Below are 19,725 nucleotides of genomic sequence, written 5' to 3'. Positions count from 1 at the left end.
GATGTGATTGAGGGGCATCCAGACACTGCACTTGATGAATTTATTGATTATTGTTATTGATTGTTAGAACTGTTAATGCATTGAGGAATTGAAAAACTAAAGGTAACATCTGACTGGCTTACTTACTGCAAATTGAGATTGTGACTTAACTCAACAAAAAGAAAATAACTGCATTATGAAGCCAAGATCAATGATATAAAGAATGATGGAAAAAAACTTTTACTTGAAATTATGGGCAGAAAGACAATTCAACTCCATATTTCGTCGATGGCTTATTCATCACACAACCATTTGTTGCCAATTATTTTAATGATTATTTCCTTGGCAAACTTGGGCAGGAAATGCCCACGACAAACGGTGAGCAATTCTATTCATGCATAAAAATTTTACAAAATAATGAAAAAAGTAGTGCAAGTTTGAATTTAGTAAAGTTAGTATAGGAGAGGTGGAAAAATCATTGACAACTTAGGCTTGGCTATAGTCGGCCACCATCCTCCGTAGCGTTCTGTCATATTTTGAATCGGAGCCTAGAGGAAAGTCTTTGTCCTCAGGCCTGGAGGGAAGCCAAAGTAATTCCGCTACCCAAGAGTGGTAAAGCGGCCTTTACTGGTTCTAACAGCAGACCTATAAGCTTGCCGCCAGCTCTTAGCAAACTGTTGGAAAAATGTTTGACCAATACAATTATTTCTCTGTAAACAAATTAACAGACTTTCAGTATGCTTATAGAGAAGGGCACTCGGCATGTACTGCACTGACACAAATGACTGATTGGTTGAAAGAAATTGATATTATTGACCATAACCTGTTGTTGAGAACTCAAGTACTATGGGTTTTCAACCTCCGGAATATAGTTGATTCAGAGCTATCTATCAAAAAGAACTCAAAGGGTTTTCTTTAATGGAAGTGTCTAACGTCAAACATGTAAAGTGTGGTGTACTGCAGGGCAGCTCTCTAGGCCCTCGTTTCTATTTTTTACCAATGACCTGCCACATGTCCATGTATGCTGATGATTCAACCATATACGTATCAGCAACCACAGCTAATGAAGTCACTGAAACCCTTAACAAATAGTTGCAGTCTGTTTTGGAATGGGTGGCCAGTAATAAACTAGTCCTGAACACCTCTAAAACTAAGAGCATTGTATTTGATACAAATCATTCCATAAGTGCTAGACCTCAGCTGAATCTGGTAATGAATGGTGTGGCGATTGAACAAGTTGGAGACTAAATTACTTGGCATTGCCTTAGATTGTAAACCGTCATGTTCAAAACATATAGATTCAATGGTTGGGAAGAAGCTCTTTTTTTTGACACCACACTTCAAAAGCAAGTTCTGCAGGCTCTAGTTTAGTCTTATATTGATTGTGTGGCCCAGTGCTGTAAGGAAAGACCTAGTTAAGCTGCAGCTGGTCCAGAACAGTGGCACACTTTGCTCTTAATTGTAATCAGAGGGCTGATATAAATACTATGCATGCCAGTCTCTCTTGGCTAAGAGATGAGGACTGATTGCATCACTACTTTTTATAAGAAACAATGTGTTAAATCCTAAATAGTTTGCATGGTCAACTTACACACATACACACCACCAGGGGTCTTTTCATAGTCTCCAGAACAAATTCAAGAAAATGTACAGTATTATATAGAGCCCTTATTGCATGGAACTTCCCATCTCGTATTGCTCAAATAAACAGCAAACCTGGTTTCAAAAAACTGATAAAGCAACAAACACCTGGCACAGCGCCTCTGCCCTATTTGACCTAGACAGTTTGTATGCATTGATATGTAGGCTACGTGTGCTATAATTACATTTTTAAAAATTATGTAGTTTTGTCCTTGAGCTGTTTTTGTCTAATGATGATCTGTATTATGTTTTGTGTGGACCCCAGGAAGAGTAGCTGCTACTTATGCAACAGCTAATGGGGATCTTAATAAAATACCAACCTGACGGAGCTTGAGGATCTGCAGAAAAGAATGGGAGAAACTCCCCAAATACAGGTGTGCCAAGCTTGTAGCATTCCCAAGAAGACTCGAGGGTGTAATCGTCACCAAAGGTGCTTCAACGAAGTACTGAGTCAAGGTTCAGAATATTTATGTAAATGTGATGTGTTGGTTTTTAATATATTTGCAAACATTTCTAAAAACCTGTAAGGGTGGAAGGGGTCTGAATACTTTCCGAATGCACTGTAACTGCATTATACCACATGTTTATAGGGATAGTTTTAGCTTAAAATTCATTAACTAGTAGTTCAGCCACATCCAGAATATTATGGCTAGCATTTTTGGAAACAAAGTGAGGTCGCACCTTATTTGGATTGTCCATCTGTAGATGTTCTACAGATGGTCATATTATCTGTTGATAAGCAACTGCTTGCTAGGGTTACGGTTAGGTTTCGAATGAGGGTCAGAGTTAAGTTCAGGGTTAGGATAGTCTGTAAAGCATCTTTACCGAAAGTAAAACTGATTATCAATCTCCTCACCCACTTTCCCCATGCTTTGGAATGCACCACTGATTCAATCAGTTTCTACGAACAATGCCGTGTTCTTTTAATAATTTGAGTGTCTGATCTTTGTCTTAATTTCAAGGGTCGACCGCGCTCGTTGGGTAAGTGCTCTCCGGGAGCACAAGCAGAACAGGACCAGTGCAGACGGTAGGATTATTAGATACAATTTACCTTGATTGATGCTGAATGGTGATGTCAGTGTTGGGGGAAACTACTCTGAAAATATAATTGACCAACTACTTCACACTGGAAGACGTTAAGCTACACTAAACCTGCCCTTAATAAAAATATAGTTCTAACTGACGTTACTTTTGGATCTAGTGATCTACTTTATGAAAAATCAAATGTAAATCTGAAATCCCTTGATTACAAATGGCAAGAGATTAATCTGGGGTCATATCTTATCAGAATGTGTAATTTGGCCTTTTCAACACAAACATGTTTCAAATTAGAATTAGGCAGGTCTGATGCCGAGACATGGGTGAAGGGCAATAATACCCCATTTTATTTTTTGCTTTCAATTATTCAAATACTGAGCTACATTGTATTGGGAAGTTATTTTATACATACAATTAATAAATTCAAACATGGATGTAAATTATTGCAACCTGTTTTCAATACCCCCCTCTTGCAAGGATAACATCACTTAGTACATATTGGGATCTTAGACCAATCTTTCCAGGGCCGTACTTCGGTCTGAGCCTGTGGCCATAGGCCTTTTCTTTGGGAGGCAAAGTATTTCTTAGTCATCTACCAAACTTAATTGTTCCCCTAGTGGTAAATTTGTTTGCAATTTGTTGCCTGTTTATTTTTATTATGAAGGTCAACCATCACCATGGAAAACAGAAGGGATTTTACATGCATGGTATCCATTTCTATACCCCAGTGAAACAGGAAGCCACAATAGTTCCGTAAAGAATGTTAATGCAGATTAAATGTTTGCATTTATCTATACGAATCATTGTTAAACAATTGAGCATACAATAACGTGTTTCTCTCAGGTGCCAACAATTTCAGATGTGACTAACTACATGTATCTGCGTTCCTACACTTTTCACTGCAATGACATTGGTTAACTTAGTGGGCCTTTTTATGGTGGTGTTTCAGGCCTGCCGCAGTATGAGGCCACCAAAGCCTACATGCCCAAAGAGCCAGACGAGCTGGGCCTGCAGCAAGCAGAGGTAGTCATCCTCCTGCAGAAAGAAGAGGGTAAGTCGGGATAGAAACAAGTAACCTAGTGCTAACACTTAAGGGGCAACCTGCATCAATTTTTGGACTTTGTACCCATTGATTTAAAGAAATGCCCCCTGAACTCAGCTCAACTGTCATACCCCAAATAAGTTTGTTTTACTCAATGTTTACACTTAAATTGGTTTGAATCGAAAGTAAAGCTTCACCCATGTCAGTCCTTGCATCCATAGCTCTGGCTGAATGTGGTTACTTCTCAAACCCCATCCCTTAGCTTTTTAGTGAAACCATGAAGTGCGGTTTGCTGCTTTAAGGCAAATAATGCATTGACTTGTCATAAGTGTCTAAACTGAGTTAGATAATCATATTGCTACCTAAATATCTTCCTTCCTGTTGTAGACTGGTGCCATGGGGAGAGGATGAGGGATGGAGAGAGAGGCTGGTTTCCTGCCAGTTGTGCCACGGAAATCACCAACCGCATTGCCATGGAGAACAATGTACAGCGTATGAAGCGTCTGCGCAAGGAGACCAACGTTTAGCCAACCAACATCCCTGCCTCCATATCAGCAACAGACCTCACTTGCTTGGGCAGGAAGTAGCTGCCATGGTAGTGTTGTATGAATTTAATGTCAGTTATTCTGTAAATGTGTTTCTATTTTACATTCATTTGAAACATGCCATGGTGGTGGGACAGTGTCAGTAATTCCTTCCCCATCAATGTTAATTGTGATGCCTGCAAGTGCCAAATAAATATTAACTTGTATACATTCTTAACTACAGTATATACCCAACCAAGTCTTTGATTCATTGAAAGTGGTTGTCATGTATTTGACAGCGCAAACCATTGGTGCAAAACAAACAGTTGAGTCCACAGTTCTCCTTTGACTTTTTATTTGAGCTTGCGTTGTTAAAATTCATGTTTGAATACATAAAAAGTTATTTAAAAATGTCAACTGACCAGATATCAAATTACTTTTAAAAACCATTTGGTGTAAAAACTTAGGACCGATTTTTAGAAAAACATCTGCCGTTTCCCCCAAACTTTTTTTTTTTAGCTGTCACAAAAATAATGGAACAAAACAGGTCTGCATAGATTCTGCAGGCAATCGGTGGTAATCTGGTCAAATTCATGGTGCAAGCTTAAGACGATCGTCAAGTCAAATCTGTTTCTTATTGCTCAGATCTTTGTTTCTTCTTGATGACAACTGTAGAGAAAAGAGGGATTGTTAAAGAAAATACATTACTGGTCATATCCCTTACTGCACCAGTCAACTGAAATGAATGTGCAACAGGGGCAGAGGTTGACGCCAGCATCAGACATGGCACAATGGCAGGACTAATCAGGCAGCCAGTTTGCTTTATCAAATCCATGGCATTACCTCATTCTGCCCCTGCCTTGGGCGATGGAGCAGTGTCAATAGAAAGTGCAGACTGAGGCTGGCTTTAGAACGAGTGAACTGGCCCAATGGCCATCTGATGGACTTTTCCACTGAATCAGGGGTCAGACTGCCCGCAAGCAGATTTAATGCAGCCTGTGGTCCATTTATTTGATGCAACAAGAATGCATGTACTTACACTCAAACATCCCTAAATTGAAATGGATCTTTAAGGAATAAGGACCTGTTTCTCCAACCTATACTATCAATGCCGGTGTGCTTGTGGAAAAAAGTTGTGCATTTATTTGTACGTTTTACCATGAATAATCTTGCAGTCCCACATTGAAAGCTAATCCAGCATGCTTGCTGCATAGGATTTTAAAATTCCACCAGAAATCCGGTATGCCAAGTAGCAATGTGTGTTGGGGACTCACCCGGACGATGGTAGATGGTATGCCGGCAGTTTCTACTCAGCCCCGCCCTGCTCGGCCGCGGGCGTTTTCTCTGTAGATGGTTCGCCGTCAGTCTTGGCCTCCTTGCCATCCTGGGGCTTGCCGCCAGTCTGTGGGCGTCTGCGGCGATAGTTGAAGTTTCGGCGGTAGCGGCGCTGGCGGGGCTCCTGGTTCTCACCATCACCATCCTGGTTCTCCTTGTTTTCCCCATCGCCGTCCCGCACCGGTCTGGGACGGGGTGGACCGCCACCCCTGCTGTAGGAGTCAAGGGACACACACTTAACATCTGCCTCAAGATGGCCCATAACTTCAGAACATGACAGCGAATCCCATTTTAGGGATGGGAATTTGAAATGTAACCACTAATTACATTTTTACCAGATGGAACCATTTCCTCAAGTGTGGTTACACGTTTCAAAGCAGAATGAGATTCCAATTGTTCCCCAACTGCAATGTATGATTATTTGCTAAATAAGACTGAACTAAGACAAAGGTATGCGGACACTTAATTAGATTCAGTCATCTTTTTTATAAACATTGGCAGTAGAATGGCCTTATTGAAAAGCTCAGTGACTTGGCACTGTCATAGCATGCAACCACCAAGTCAGCTGGTCAAATTTCTGTCCTGCTAGGGCTGCCCCGGGCAACTAAGTGCTGTCATTGTGAAGTGGAAATATCTACGACCAACATCTCAGCCAAAGTGGTAGGCCACAAGCTTATAGAACAGGACCAGAGTGCTGAAGTGTGTAAAAATAATCTGTCCTTGGTTGAAACGAGTAAAGAATTGTCCACGGGCTAGCAGCGCAGCATGCATTTGACCTTAAAACAAGTGTTGGCGTTCAATCCTTTCTGATTAAGTTCAAATTAAATACCATGCCCACATACAGGTTCATCATTGAGGCATACTGGCAGAGCAAAAGGCCTCATTACATGGACCACAGGTGTGACAAAATAATGACACTCAAAATGGAAACAAATATTTCTCAAATTAAACAGGGTTGTTGAGGGGCAAGTAAATGTGAACATGCTGAGATCAGAGGTGTTTATGCTCTCTCCATTAATTCTGTCAGAGAAGAGACATGAGAAAATCATCATTTCAACAGCATTGATATTTTGATATTTGGTTCTGGAATCATTTAACATCATAGTCCATAGATAGTTTGGCCAATTCACCAGGGTCATGCCTTTCATAATACTTATAACTATAGGAATCATCTTGGTAAACTCTGTAATAGGCCAGCTGCTCAATTAAGTTCTGGGTCCATTCGTGTTGAGGTTATAGCCCCTTCTTGCAGCCTTGTGTCAATAAACACAACATGCGAACCTTGGTCGGAAGCCTCTGTAGTAGTTCTGTCTCATTGGTTTGTTGCCCTGGTCTGGACCTCCCTGGTTCTCGTCACCTTCGCCACCCTAAAAACAAACAAGAGTTAGTCACAGCCATAAATCACTCAAGGCTCACGAAGTCCTGACTCAATCTAGATCCGGGTCTGAAACTCACTATTGTATAGAAAGAATGTGAAAAAACAGGAAAAGATATGCTCTGATTACAGTTGACTGACAAAGCTTAGCTACCATTAAATTAATTTGCCTCTGTGGGGAGACACTTCCCTGTTTTTCCAGTTTTGCACTTTTCCTGTTTTTCCAGTTTTGCCTTAGTGTGGTAGATTCTACCTATTATCTGGATAGAAAGAATCACCAGCCACTATATTAGACGTTAGTCTCTGCGCGTGTGCGACCAACAGCAGGTGTAACGCTTTGGGGTTTTTGTGACGGATTGACAGACCTATTTTAGTCAACTTGTATTGGTCTGTTGACCAATACGCTCACGGTTTAATTGTAGTCTGTTGTTGACCAGTTGTTTGGAGACAACTTTAGGTCCTGTCAGTATATAGACTATGTAGACTTATTTCGGTGAACATGTATTGGTCTGTTGACTAATACACTTGAGGTTTGGTTTTGTCCGGCCAAAACCAAGTGTAGCGCGCGTGTTCGATGAGAGTGTGTATGACATCACTGGAACGGGGCCGGACTGCTTCAGGAGTGCCTGTGACAGCGTACCTCAGTCATCTCTCCGCGAGGTGCGTTGGTGTACGGGGGCCGACGGCCGTAGCGTCTACGTACAAAGTATGGGGGGTAGCGCCGTCTCCCGGGGAAGGGGGGCCTGCGCTGCTGGGGCTGCATCTCTCCTTCTGGGGCACTCTCAGCACTCTCGCGGCTCTTGCGGGGGGGGCGCTCTCCTTCACCCTCGCCGTCACTCTGGTAGTTGTCCGGGTATTCGCCGTCACGGGCTGGGCCCCTCCTGCGGGGGTACCGCCTGTAGCGGTTCCGGTCAGCTGCATACTTGCTCCCCTGGACTGGGACACCCGCTGGGCCGGTCACATTGGCTGCCTCTGCTCCCTGGGAAGAGATTCAAACACACTGTTCGGACCACTGGGGGGCACACTACATAACTGAGGAGGTACGTGATGTTAGAGTAAATTTGCATGCCTTAAAGGTGCACTAAGCGGAAATCGCGCAGCTATTTCCTGATCGCCAAAAATATAGTTTGCGCCAAAACAAGCAAATATTGTGTAGAGAATGATTGTTCAGCCAAAACCAGTGAAATATATTTTCCATAACCAGAACTATTTTATTTTCAGCTGGTGTAAGTAAAACTACACCTAACGGGAAGCACACAGAGCAGCTCTACCACTTAGACTTGCTTTCAAAGAGAATGACAGATCTATAACTCACATATTTCAAACTTTAAACATTCCCAAAATACATTAAGGCATATTAATGTATATGAGCCTGCAACTACCTTCTCCCCCTCAACCACATCAAACTCCACAGTTTCGCCATCTCCAACACTGCGAAGGTATTTCTTTGGGTTGTTTTTCTTTATGGCAGTCTAAAAGAAAAACATAACATTTAGTTATAAACTTTTGCCATTGGGACACCAACTGCACTCTGTTTTTGACTCCTGGAAAGGGGTAATAAAGTTACACTATACATTACTCGACCCATGGAGAATTTTGGAGCTCGTTACCTGGTGGACAAAGACGTCTTCCTTTGTGTCATTCCTTGTGATAGAAGGGGGGAAGAGATTGGTTACATTTAGGCCAATAAAAACCACTGGATTAAAATATATGTCTATTTTATAATTGAGGCTAACAGCTTACAGAACCACCTGGCTTAATTGTGACAGACAACAAGAGCATGCCACGGACAGCCAAATCTGCTTCCCAGCTTTGTAAGCAAACCAAAGCCATAATAGGATTGAGAATGTTCTTACACACACTTCATATTTGCGGCTTTTGGACACGCCCAGGAGGGTGCAACATACCTGTTGATGAACCCGTAGCCATTTCTGACGTTGAACCATTTGACTGTACCCAAAACCTTAGTTGCTGAAAAAGACAAAATGTAGCTGCGTTACCAACTATAATAAATAGCCCTGCAAAGATGTACCGGCTTTCGTTCTCATTCAAATATTACTCAAAAGGGGGAATGGGTCAAGAGCACTTCATGTGGGCAATCAAATGGCAAGACTGATAATGAAAACTACAGACAGCAACCAGGATAGGAAAATATACTGGGGAAGCAAGTTATAATTAACTGTTGAGCTTTTTATAGATTCCGCCGCTAAACCCTTGGTGTTTGTCTGCCAGCTGCTATGGCATGGTCCGACGCATATTATTAGCTTGCAATAATGACCGTCCTACGTGACGAGGGTCTTATGAGGCCAGAGCTTACCAGTACTAACCTAGACGTTCAATGTGTTCTACGCCATGTACACAACTGATCAGAGTGTGTCTGGTATAATGTTTGGCCTGGGCGGATAATCATCTACTGCCCGGAACTAGAGATGCAAAACCATTACCCCCGTTTCAATGCGCACAAGGAAGTGCTCGAATCTTTACACGTGGTGTCGCGCCCTAAGATGCTAGCTAGCGATTTAGCAAGCAAGCTTAGCTAACTACATAGCTACTGTAGCTAACTTAGCTAGCAGATTGCCTTTGGTCTCAACCATGTGGTTGGATACGGGCCAGGATGCTTAAACCTGTTATTCAACAACTCAAATAAATACCCACATGGGCACCGAGTGAGTATTTCTTACGCGGGTGATGGGTAAGGTTTTAGGCGCGATAACAGTGAAATTGTCAGCCAAAGCTGAACAAAATAAATGATTAGAATCCCGAACGTCGAGGCGGACATTTTGGTCGCCACTATCCACTCGACATAATGGGAAGCTAGTTGGTTGGCTAGCTACTCCATCTGCAACTTAACTAAGTTATTAACATAAAATACTAATTTTGGGGGAGGGGAAACATAACATTAGCTAGTTATCGAAATTTAGCAATACAACGTTAGTAGCTAGCTACCTTAGCACGATGGCTATCAAGAAAGCCAACCACCTAGCTAGTATGTGCACCTTCGCAAACAAAGGGATATCATACGCTTGCATACGCTGCTCTGTGGTGCAGTCGTTGGCCTCAAATTCATTGTTCCAGCTCCCTAGAAAAGGGCTACAATTACTTTAGAAATGGAAACTGCGTAAAATACACGTTGTGTAGTACCTATCCTGGGCACGGGATCTGTGTTATTTAATGTGCAACCAGTATGCTTTTTGAGGGTCCGGTAATCGGTCACGAACAAGGCCAATATAAACGCTTTCACGCCATTTAGCAGAAAGGCTATCTGCGGTTGGCTAAATCACTATTAGGACAGATGCCTGAGACAGCGGATATGGAGGAAAGGCTAACTTCCAGTATTCATTACCTCGGAACTTGACTCACAGATATATGGTCAGCCTACTGACTAGTTATAGTATATAAGTACCATAGTTAGTAAATTCTGACAATTTGTGTAACGTCAGCTAGGTAACTTATGAAGTAAAAAAACGTTACACCAACTGACATTTTGAATTGGCACTTTAGTTAACATACATCTGATGAGAACATAACGTTCGTTTTAGTTAACGATTTCAAGCTAGCCATCTTAGTTAAGTTAGTTAATTACATTTATTTAGACATAACTAGTTTGCTTCATGTTGAAATCAACGTTACCGTGCCAATAAAATCTGGCATTCAATAATGTTCCACTTGGCTAACGCTATGTAGCTTAACGTTACCGATGACCTTCTTATCCCCCGCGGAAGCTGTAGCTGGCGGGCTGGGTGGGCTCTCCGAATCCACAGCAGGCTCCGGCGGTTGTTGTGTCTCGGCCTCGCTGCTCATGGTTTCTGGTTGGTAATGCCGGCGGTGGCTCTCTAGTGTATTTCCCGGTGCTAGATGGTAACCTGGGCCGGCGGTGGTGGGGGCTGCTGCCTTCGGGCTCTCAACTTTCCTCTCTCCCGTTGCCGATCGAACTGGGAGGAACGAAAAACTATGCAGTGGACTATCCCCAGCCATAGTCCCGCCCACTCTAATATAATTGGTCAATTATTTCCTCTCGATAAACGTAACATTGGGCGGATTCGATTATACTGAACCGCAGGGCACCGGTCTATGGCTCGTGACGTGAACGGGAAAGTAACGTACATACTTTTGAATTTGCCAACGGCTTTTAATTGGAAAGTCACATCAAGCGTTATCATTAAAAGCAATCACTTTGGAAAAAAACACAGTCCTACTCATTACTCCACGTGCTTAATTATGCTACTTTTGTTTTGAGCAGACTTCGCTGTGGGTTTTGAGTAGGTCACCTGGCTCACGCCCGGGAGTCAGCCGATTCCAAAACGAATGCTATCAAATTTCACCCGGAGCAAAAACGTCTACCGGGCGCTCGGGACAGATTCATAGAATCCCCTCATTGGTTGCCAGTTTTTCAGAAATATGGCTGCCCTGAAAATGAATTGGTACAAGAGAAATTATGTCGAAAACCAACACCGCCTACAAGACAGAGCCAGACCTATGAGCTAGAGCCAGACAGACGACCAAGACAGGGGATTCGATTAATCTGGCCCGGTAAAGCGAGTTTTGCACCGGGTGAAAGTTGATTGCATACGTTTTGGAACCGGGCTGACTCAATGGTACAAAAAAAACAGTTGCCCTGTTCAAAGCCCACGGCGAAATCGGCTCAAAACCAAAGTGACGTGGGAGCATGTGGAGTAATGAGTAGGATTCTGTGTTTTCACATGCAAAGAGATTACTTGATAAAAACACTATCTGCCTTCCCAATGAAAACTAGTTTGAAACATATTTTATGGAAGAGAGATGTTTCTGGAAGCTGCAGCTTGATGACAACATGGCTGAGATTACTGTTCGATTTGAGAAGGCGTTCTTCCCTCACCACTTTTGTGCGTTCACGTCCCAGGCCATATACCGGTGGCCCGCGACTGAGCATAATCGATTCCACCCATTTTAGCTAAACAATTTTGTAAAGATACAAGTCATCATCTGAGACCTAAAAGTAGTTGTTCCCCTTGCTCTGCAAGGGCCGTGGCTTTTGTGGAGCGATGGGTAAACGATGCTTCGTGAGTGACTGATGTGTGCAGAGGGTCCCTGGTCCCAGGAAAGAAATTCTACAAATGAACTTTTAATAAAAGGTACACCTGTTAATTGAAATGCATTCCAGGTGACTACCTTAAAGCTGGTTGTGAGAATGGCAAGAATGTGCAAAGCTGTCAAAAGGCAAAGGGTGGCTACTTTGAAGAATCTCAAATATAAAATATATTTTGATTTGTTTAACACGTTTTTGGTTACATCATGATTCCATGTGTGTTATTTCATAGTTTGATGTCTTTACTATTATTATACAATGTAGATAATAGTAAAAATAAAAATAAAATCCTGGAATGAGTAGGTGTGGCCAAACTTTTGACCGCTACTGTAGGTCTGTATAAAATGTTGGTCCTCATCATTTTAAACTAACAACGACTTGAAGGGTTTATAGAGCATTCATAAAGTCTTCATAAGCACTACATACATCTTTCACAAATCACAAAGGCCTAAGCAAAGTCATATGAGGGATTTAAAAGGTCCTTCCGGTGATTTGCCAAATATGACAGTGGCACAAGCCTTTTGTCACCCTTTTATAACTATAAACAATTGCTTATGAATGTTTTCTGAAGCATCTATATAGACCTGATGAACGGTGAAGGTTTCATTATGCCTTAGTCATTTTAAGTGGGATCAATCATTATTATACATGAATGAATGAAAATAACAAATGAATAATAATGAAATAATGAATAATTCATATTTTTCATTTTTATTCTCTGTGAATCATATATTACATGAGCTTGTTGGAGTCAGTATCAGTCTTTAAACTCTTGAAAGGGATGCTCTGATTTTAACTGTACCCTTCACGTTGTTATTTCACAATTACCAGTCTCCACTAGCTATGTACCACTCTGCCTGGTAGCTACCTAGCCTATCCTTTAGTTGTTATAAAAGTTGGACATGTTTCAGTTTGGTTATCATGGCCGGAGTGGCGCCAAAATCCCCACTGGAATGGCTGTGGGTTGGGAAAAGAGAATAGGAACGAGGTAGGTTCCAGGGTGCTCTCATGAATGTCAAGTGTCCTGTTGTGTCCCAGCATCATTTTTAAAAAAAGAGTGCCCTTAAACAATGCAGGCTATTAGTCAGTTGCTGTAACCGTATAGTAATGTCTATAGTTGCTGACATCAAAAGTAAAGAGCAGATTATTCTAGGAGCTATTAATAGAGCGCTCAAAGGCAATTTCTAAGTATTTTCCAGATTTTTCTGGAATTCCGTACACACATTACTGTCAAGTGGGGAGGTAACGTTGAAGCGGCTTTTAGCTTTTACAACCCACAACTGGAATGCTGTACCACGTCATCTAAAAAGGAAGGAGGCAAAAAAGAGTAACCATTTTTTTTTTTACAAGCAAGGTTAAAATTCAACCTCTTTAGTTTGGTTTGTAATTAGGTCTTGCTAACTTTTGTCTTCCTTTTTAACATCTTATTCCAATGTGTTTGTATTAATTTGTATTATTCTATGCTGCTTTTACCATTTATTATGTTTCATTGTTTTTATATGCATTCTTTATTATGAAAAAAAAGCTGGTCACTATGAAATTGCGCTTTACAAATAAAGGATATTATTCAATAGCCATAGTTCTAGGCACATCTCTATCATATTACAGCTTTTGTGTATCATTTTTGGCTGATATGTATACAGTCGGAAGTTTACATACACTTAGGTTGGAGTCATTAAAACTCGTTTTTCAACCACTCCACAAATTTCTTGTTAACAAACTCGTTTTGGTAAGTCGGTTAGGACATCTACTTTGTGCATGACAAATCATTTTTCCAACAATTGTTTACAGACAGATTATTTCACTTATAATTCACTGTATCACAATTACAGCGAGTCAGAAGTTTACATACACTAAGTTGACTGTGCCTTTAAACAGCTTGGAAAATTCCAGAAAATGATGTCATGGCTTTAGAAGCTTCTGATAGGCTATTTGACATAATGAGTCAATTGGAGGTGTGTCTGTGGATGTATTTCAAGGCCTACCTTCAAACTCAGTGCCTCTTTGCTTGACATCATGGGAAATCAAAAGAAATCAGCCAAGTCCTCAGAAAATTGTAGACTTCCACAAGTCTGGTTCATCCTTGGGAGCAATTTCCAAACGCCTGAAGGTACCATGTTCATCTGTACAAACAATAGTATAAACACCATGGGACCACGCAGCCGTCATACCGCTCAGGAAGGAGACGCGTTCTTTCTCCTAGAGAGAAACATACTTTGGTGCGAAGAATGCAAATCAATCCCAGAACAACAGCAAAGGACCTTGTGAAGATGCTGGAGGAAACGGGCACAAAAGTATCTATATCCACAGTAAAATGACTCCTATTTCGACATAACCTGAAAGGCAGCTCAGCAAGGAAGAAGCCACTGCTCCAAAACCGCCATAAAAAGCCAGACTACAGTTTGCAACTGCACATGGGGACAAAGATCGTACTTTTTGGAGAAATATCCTCTGGTCTGATGAAACAAAAATAGAACTGTTTGACAATTATGACCATTGTTATGTTTGGAGGAAAAAGGGGGAGATGCTTGCAAGCCGAAGAACACCATTCCAACCGTGAAGCACGGGGGTGGCAGCATCATGTTGTGGGGTTGTTTTGCTGCAGGAGGGGCTGGTGCACTTCACAAAATAGATGGCATCATGAGGTAGGAATATTATGTGGATATATTGAAGCAACATCTCAAGACATCAGTCAGGAAGTTAAAGCTTGGGTCTTCCAAACGGACAATAACCCCAAGTATATTTCCAAAGTTGTGGCAAAATGGCTTAAGGACAACAAAGTCAAGGTATTGGAGTGGCCATCACAAAGCCCTGACCTCAATCCTATAGAACATTTGTGGGCAGAACTGAAAAAGCGTGTGCGAGCAAGGAGGCCTACAAAACTGACTCCGTTACACCAGATCTGTCAGGAGGAATGGGCCAAAATTCACCCAACTTATTGGGGGAAGCTTGTGGAAGGCTACCTGAAACATTTGACCCAAGTTAAACAATTTAAAGGCAATGTTACCAAATACTAATTGAGTGTGCACACTTCTGACCCACTGGGAATGTGATGAAAGAAATAAAAGCTGAAATATTTACTTCTCTCTACTATTATTCTGACATTTCACATTCTTAAAATAAAGTGGGGATCCTAACTGACCTAAGACAGGGAAATTTTACTAGGATTAAATGTCAGGAATTGTGAAAAAATGATTTAAAATCTATTTGGCTAAGGGTGTATGTAAACTTCCGACTTCAACTGTTATGAGAAGTGTTTCTCTTTAGTCTGTAGCAGCACCAAGAGGCGTTTCTATCCAAAAAGATTTGGCTCATTTTCACAGGAAGGGACTTGGGTTTCCTATCAACAGTATACCTCAAATCAAACAAACCCAACAGTCATACTTGAGTAAAAGTAAATATAGAAAATAACTCAAGTAAAATTCACACAGTAAAATTCTACTTGAGTAAAAGTCTAAAAGTATTTGGTTTAAAATGTATAAAAGTATAAATCATTTAAAAAAAACCTTAAATTAAGCAAACCAGATGGCACCATTTTCTTGTTTTATTAATTTACAGATACCAACAGGCACCCTCCAACAGTCAGGCATAATTTACAAACAAAGAATGTGTGTTTAGTGAGTCCGCTAGATCAAGAGGCAGTAGGGATGACCAAGGATGTTTGGTTGATAAGTGCGTGAATTGGACAAATGTCCTGTCCTGCTAAGCATTCAAAATGTAACGAGTACTTTTGGGTGTCAAGGAAAATGTATGGAGTAAAAAGTACAATCTTTTCTTAGGGAATGAAGTAAAAGTAGTCAAAAATATAAATAGTAAAGTACAGATACCCCAAAGTAGTACATTCAAGTATTTTTACTTAAGTACTTTACACCACTGCTAAATTGTCATCATTGTCCTCGATTAAAATCCAACATGTAAAAGGATCCACTTGCCAGTGTGGTAGACTAGACAGCCAGCCAGCCCAAGCCTGAGTGTGAAACAGCCCCAAACCACCCCCCCATCTTTTGTCATGTTAATGCCCCGCTGGCATGGTTTATGAGTACTGGTTGATGTGTGAAGAGCCTGTTGTTAATGGTCGGACCCTGTTGTCACACACAAAGACGGCCTTTAACATTGACCCCAGAAGCCTCCCACCAAGCCCCCCAAAAACTCTTCCTGCTCCATAAGAGAGCCGAGCTCCATCTGAAAGGATTCTTTTGTACTGAGAGGGAAAGGGTCCAAGGCGAGTTCAGGCGTGGGGGTTGGGAAGCGTATTTTCTTTAAGTCCTGTTTTAAAAAAGGTCAGATTTTGTCCAACTTATAGTCCATCCATTACCTGAGGAACTTTGTGAATGCCTTTGAGATTGCTTCTCAACCCTAATATATAATATGGTTCATCAGTTTAAATGTCTTAATAAATTAGAATACCAGCATAGTTGACAAAGAAGTTAATTTATTATACCTGACAAATTGATATACCTCAATATTGTCCATATGTGGAATCTATTCTGTTTAGGCTATAAGAAAACTCAATGTCTTGTTACTCACATACATTGTTGGTGGGGGATACCAAATAATTGTTGAAAACCTGACATTTTGAAAAACAACTACTGAACAAAACCACTGCACCAAAAAGCACATTTATATTATCCATTTATAAAAAGGCAACAGATTCCATACAAAACATTGAATTTCCAATAATTGTTATTCATAGCTAGACATTGAGAAAACATTTGAGTAAGCTACAGTAGTCTATACAATTCCTAGTGAGTTATCGAATTACACATAGAAAATGTATCGATTGGTGATACTTTGAACTGAAACATTTTTTTGGTAAGGAGTAATGAGGCTCAAGTCTAGTTGATGTCCAAGATGTCCTACATCCTAGATTTACAGTCTCTGAATTTTAACGACTCAAGCAATGCAAAAGTGTTGGCAATTTGTATAGCTTTACTATTCATAGGAGACATCATGATTGTGTGGCAAACTGACAGACTGACCTCCACTCAACTTACAGAAGTAAACAGAATTTGGTTGATGTCTATTGAGCGCAAACATGGGAAAAGAACACACTTATTCAAGTACAAAAAGAGGTTGTGTGTCTGTCCTAAAAAAGAAACTTGCCCTGTAAGTTGAGTCACATTTCCCCACACTGAGCTATGAGGATGGGAAGCTTGGGCTTGTTGTTTGGGCCGGTAGGAACGTTCTGTGGGAAAGAAGAGTCCAGATAACGTTCAATATAACATTCTTAAATGGTACAGTCATTTCTACACTACGACATTTGTTGGAGACCAAATTAGGGTTCTACTACCAGCAATAGATGTACTGTATACAAATAATTCTGACGTATATTAATCAGATGGTTGTTGCAAACAGCTTGGGACTGGCGACAGATATTCTCATGTCTAAACAGTGTGTACTCTGAAGTGTAGAAGGGTTGAGGTTAAAATAAGATCCCCCCCCCCCCCCAGCCAGATATGTATAGTCAAATCTGACCGACTATACAACAACATATGTCTGCTTTCAAGAAACACAATGGGGAAGTTTCCGGGACACGGATTAAAGAGCAGATTAATGATTCCACATGTTTTTCTGCTGCTCATTATGAAAAACAAGATTTTGGTCTTGGGGATGTGGTACGGTTTGGATGTGTTTAGTTTATTGTACCCTGGCAGTTGTTTTTTGTCATTGAGGCACAGTAGCAACAACATAATCACTACCACTTCCTCAAAAACAGTCAGAATTAATCTAAGCTAAATCATGAAATCTGTCATTTTGACATTTTTGCTGAGGTCTTAGTCACACAATTTCATATCTAGCTAAGGTGTTTGGTGCAGTATTTCTCAAGTTAAAAACATTTGTATAAAAAAAAGTGCACTGCAGACAGTATGGAGTCTGCGCTCAGGACTGATTTCTGAGAACGTCTACAACTTCATCAGCAGCAAGCTGTTAAACTATCGTAAATAAAGCACAAGCTGCTACCCGCTGTGTATCAGTGCCCAAAAATCACTAGCTAGCAAGCAAAGTTCCATCTCTGTTTGTCAATGAAGCTAGCTAGTAGCTGCCCAAGTTAGCAAAATTAGCTTATCATGCAACGTGTGTGCTTTGGTGCCGTTGAGTTTTTATACAACTTTCTCACTATCTATTACTAGACTATACGTCTGTCTGGCAATGTTTCATTGCAGATCATGTTACAAAACAGGTCGCGGCAGGACACAAAATGCTTGCAAATGATTTTAGACTTTTTTTTATATTGACAAGTGTCAGTTGATATAAGTGCACATCGTCTCAATTCTCATTTTGCCCAAAATAGTGGCAGACTGAAGTGCTCACTATGAAACACACCAGGAAGTGGCCACTCCATAAAGGGCTAAGGGCCAAGTGTTCTTTCAACATAACATTGGCGACGTGTTGTCTTATGTAAACAGGTCCAAGTCCAAGGCGCTGTGTAATGGGCAGGTCTGTCTCAGTGTCTGTGGCGGTTCACTGCTATGATTGAATAAAGCGCAATAAATGCAGCTGTTTCTCTGTGCATGAAAATTCTCCCTAGGCGTTAAAATCCTATGCTAGTAGGCATGATTGTAATCCAAACCAAAACCTCATGTATCGTGATGACCTCGATTACACAAATCTCACAAAACTATGTTTTGGAGTATACGGACTCAATAACCAAAATGAACCTACTCACACTTTTTAGTCCATTTTGGTTCTGGAATAACTTTTTATAACTAATATCAATGCCACATAAGCCATTTTCAGATAAATTAGTGTTTGCGTTCAGTTGCCCTTTAAACCTAGTCCTGAACTAAAAAGCAAAATCAATGGAGAATTCTCTGTAGTCCAGGGCTAGGCTTAATCTGTGTCGAGAAAACAGCCCCAATGTTATTTAGATCTACTAAGCGACTAATTCAGATGATAAATTAGCCTTATTATACTCTAGCACAGTCAAGGACTCAATAATCCAATACTATGTAATCCAAGGTTAAAACATGGCTCTGAAATCACGTTTCTAAATCTGGATTATCTAAGAACAGTATTCCCTGCTTCTACTTCCATGGAACTCACCGGCCCTTAAAGTTTGATCTTTGTTGAGGATCATCATTATACAGTGAAGGAAAAAAGTATTTGATCCCCTGCTGATTTTGTATGTTTGCCCTCTGACAAAGAAATGATCAGTCTATAATTGTAATGGTAGGTTTATTTGAACAGTGAGAGACAGAATAACAACAAAAAAATCCAGAAAACCGCATGTCAAAAATGTTATAAATTGATTTGCATTTTAATGAGGGAAATAAGTATTTGACCCCCTCTCAATCAGAAATATTTCTGGCTCCCAGGTGTCTTTTATACAGGTAACGAGCTGAGATTAGGAGCACAATCTCAACTTGATACCTGTATAAAAGACACCTGTCCACAGAAGCAATCAATCAGATTCCAAACTCTCCACCATGGCCAAGACCAAAGAGCACTCCAAGGATGTCAGGGACAAGATTGTAGACCTATACAAGGCTGAAATGGTCTACAAGACCATCGCCAAGCAGCTTGGTGAGAAGGTGACAACAGTTGGTGCGATTATTCGCAAATGGAAGAAACACAAAAGAACTGTCAATCTCCCTCGGCCTGGAGCTTCATGCAAGATCTCACCTAGTGGAGTTGCAATGATTATGAGAACGGTGAGGAATCAGCCCAGAACTACACCGGAGGATCTGGGCAATGATCAAGGCCGCTGCGACTATAGTCACCAAAA

At 40.9% G+C, this 19,725-nt stretch overlaps 3 protein-coding genes across 5 annotated transcripts in view; 1 reads left to right on the top strand and 2 right to left on the bottom strand.

Moving 5' to 3' along the window:
• LOC139416400 (Rho guanine nucleotide exchange factor (GEF) 16) overlaps nt 1–4,641 on the top strand; it is a 34,271-nt gene extending 29,630 nt beyond the window's left edge. The window contains exons 13-15 of the mRNA XM_071164982.1: nt 2,583–2,647; nt 3,608–3,709; nt 4,088–4,641. Of these exons, the coding sequence (XP_071021083.1) occupies nt 2,583–2,647; nt 3,608–3,709; nt 4,088–4,227 (307 nt within the window). The 3' untranslated portion in view covers nt 4,228–4,641. The remainder of the gene's footprint in view (nt 1–2,582; nt 2,648–3,607; nt 3,710–4,087) is intronic.
• On the bottom strand, nt 4,563–10,918 carry LOC139416401 (Y box binding protein 1). Of its 2 annotated transcripts, none has more exons than XM_071164984.1 (8): nt 10,630–10,918; nt 8,842–8,905; nt 8,545–8,578; nt 8,317–8,406; nt 7,638–7,913; nt 6,841–6,926; nt 5,499–5,771; nt 4,563–4,893 (listed from the first exon to the last, which is right to left on the bottom strand). In XM_071164984.1, the coding sequence occupies exons 1-7, from the start codon at nt 10,907–10,909 to the stop codon at nt 5,531–5,533; spliced, it is 1,071 nt and encodes a 356-aa protein (XP_071021085.1). In that variant the 5' UTR covers nt 10,910–10,918; the 3' UTR covers nt 4,563–4,893; nt 5,499–5,530. The 2 variants fall into 2 exon arrangements, with proteins under 2 accessions (XP_071021085.1, XP_071021084.1); XM_071164983.1 differs by having other exon boundaries at nt 7,575–7,913; nt 10,630–10,909.
• A 5,495-nt stretch (nt 10,919–16,413) lies between these two features.
• Nucleotides 16,414–19,725, bottom strand: part of LOC139417253 (peptidylprolyl isomerase H (cyclophilin H)) — a 35,372-nt gene continuing 32,060 nt past the window's right edge. The window contains exon 9 of one of the 2 annotated variants that reach the window (XM_071166504.1): nt 16,414–17,184. In XM_071166504.1, coding sequence (XP_071022605.1) covers nt 17,116–17,184 — 69 coding nt within the window. In that variant the 3' untranslated portion in view covers nt 16,414–17,115. The remainder of the gene's footprint in view (nt 17,185–19,725) is intronic. The other variant, XM_071166503.1, reaches the window with a different exon arrangement.

This window comes from Oncorhynchus clarkii, chromosome 9 (assembly GCF_045791955.1).
Source record: "Oncorhynchus clarkii lewisi isolate Uvic-CL-2024 chromosome 9, UVic_Ocla_1.0, whole genome shotgun sequence".
Lineage (NCBI taxonomy): Eukaryota > Metazoa > Chordata > Actinopteri > Salmoniformes > Salmonidae > Oncorhynchus > Oncorhynchus clarkii.
Note: the sequence above shows the minus strand (reverse complement) of the source record. Positions and strands in the feature narration are given on the sequence as shown.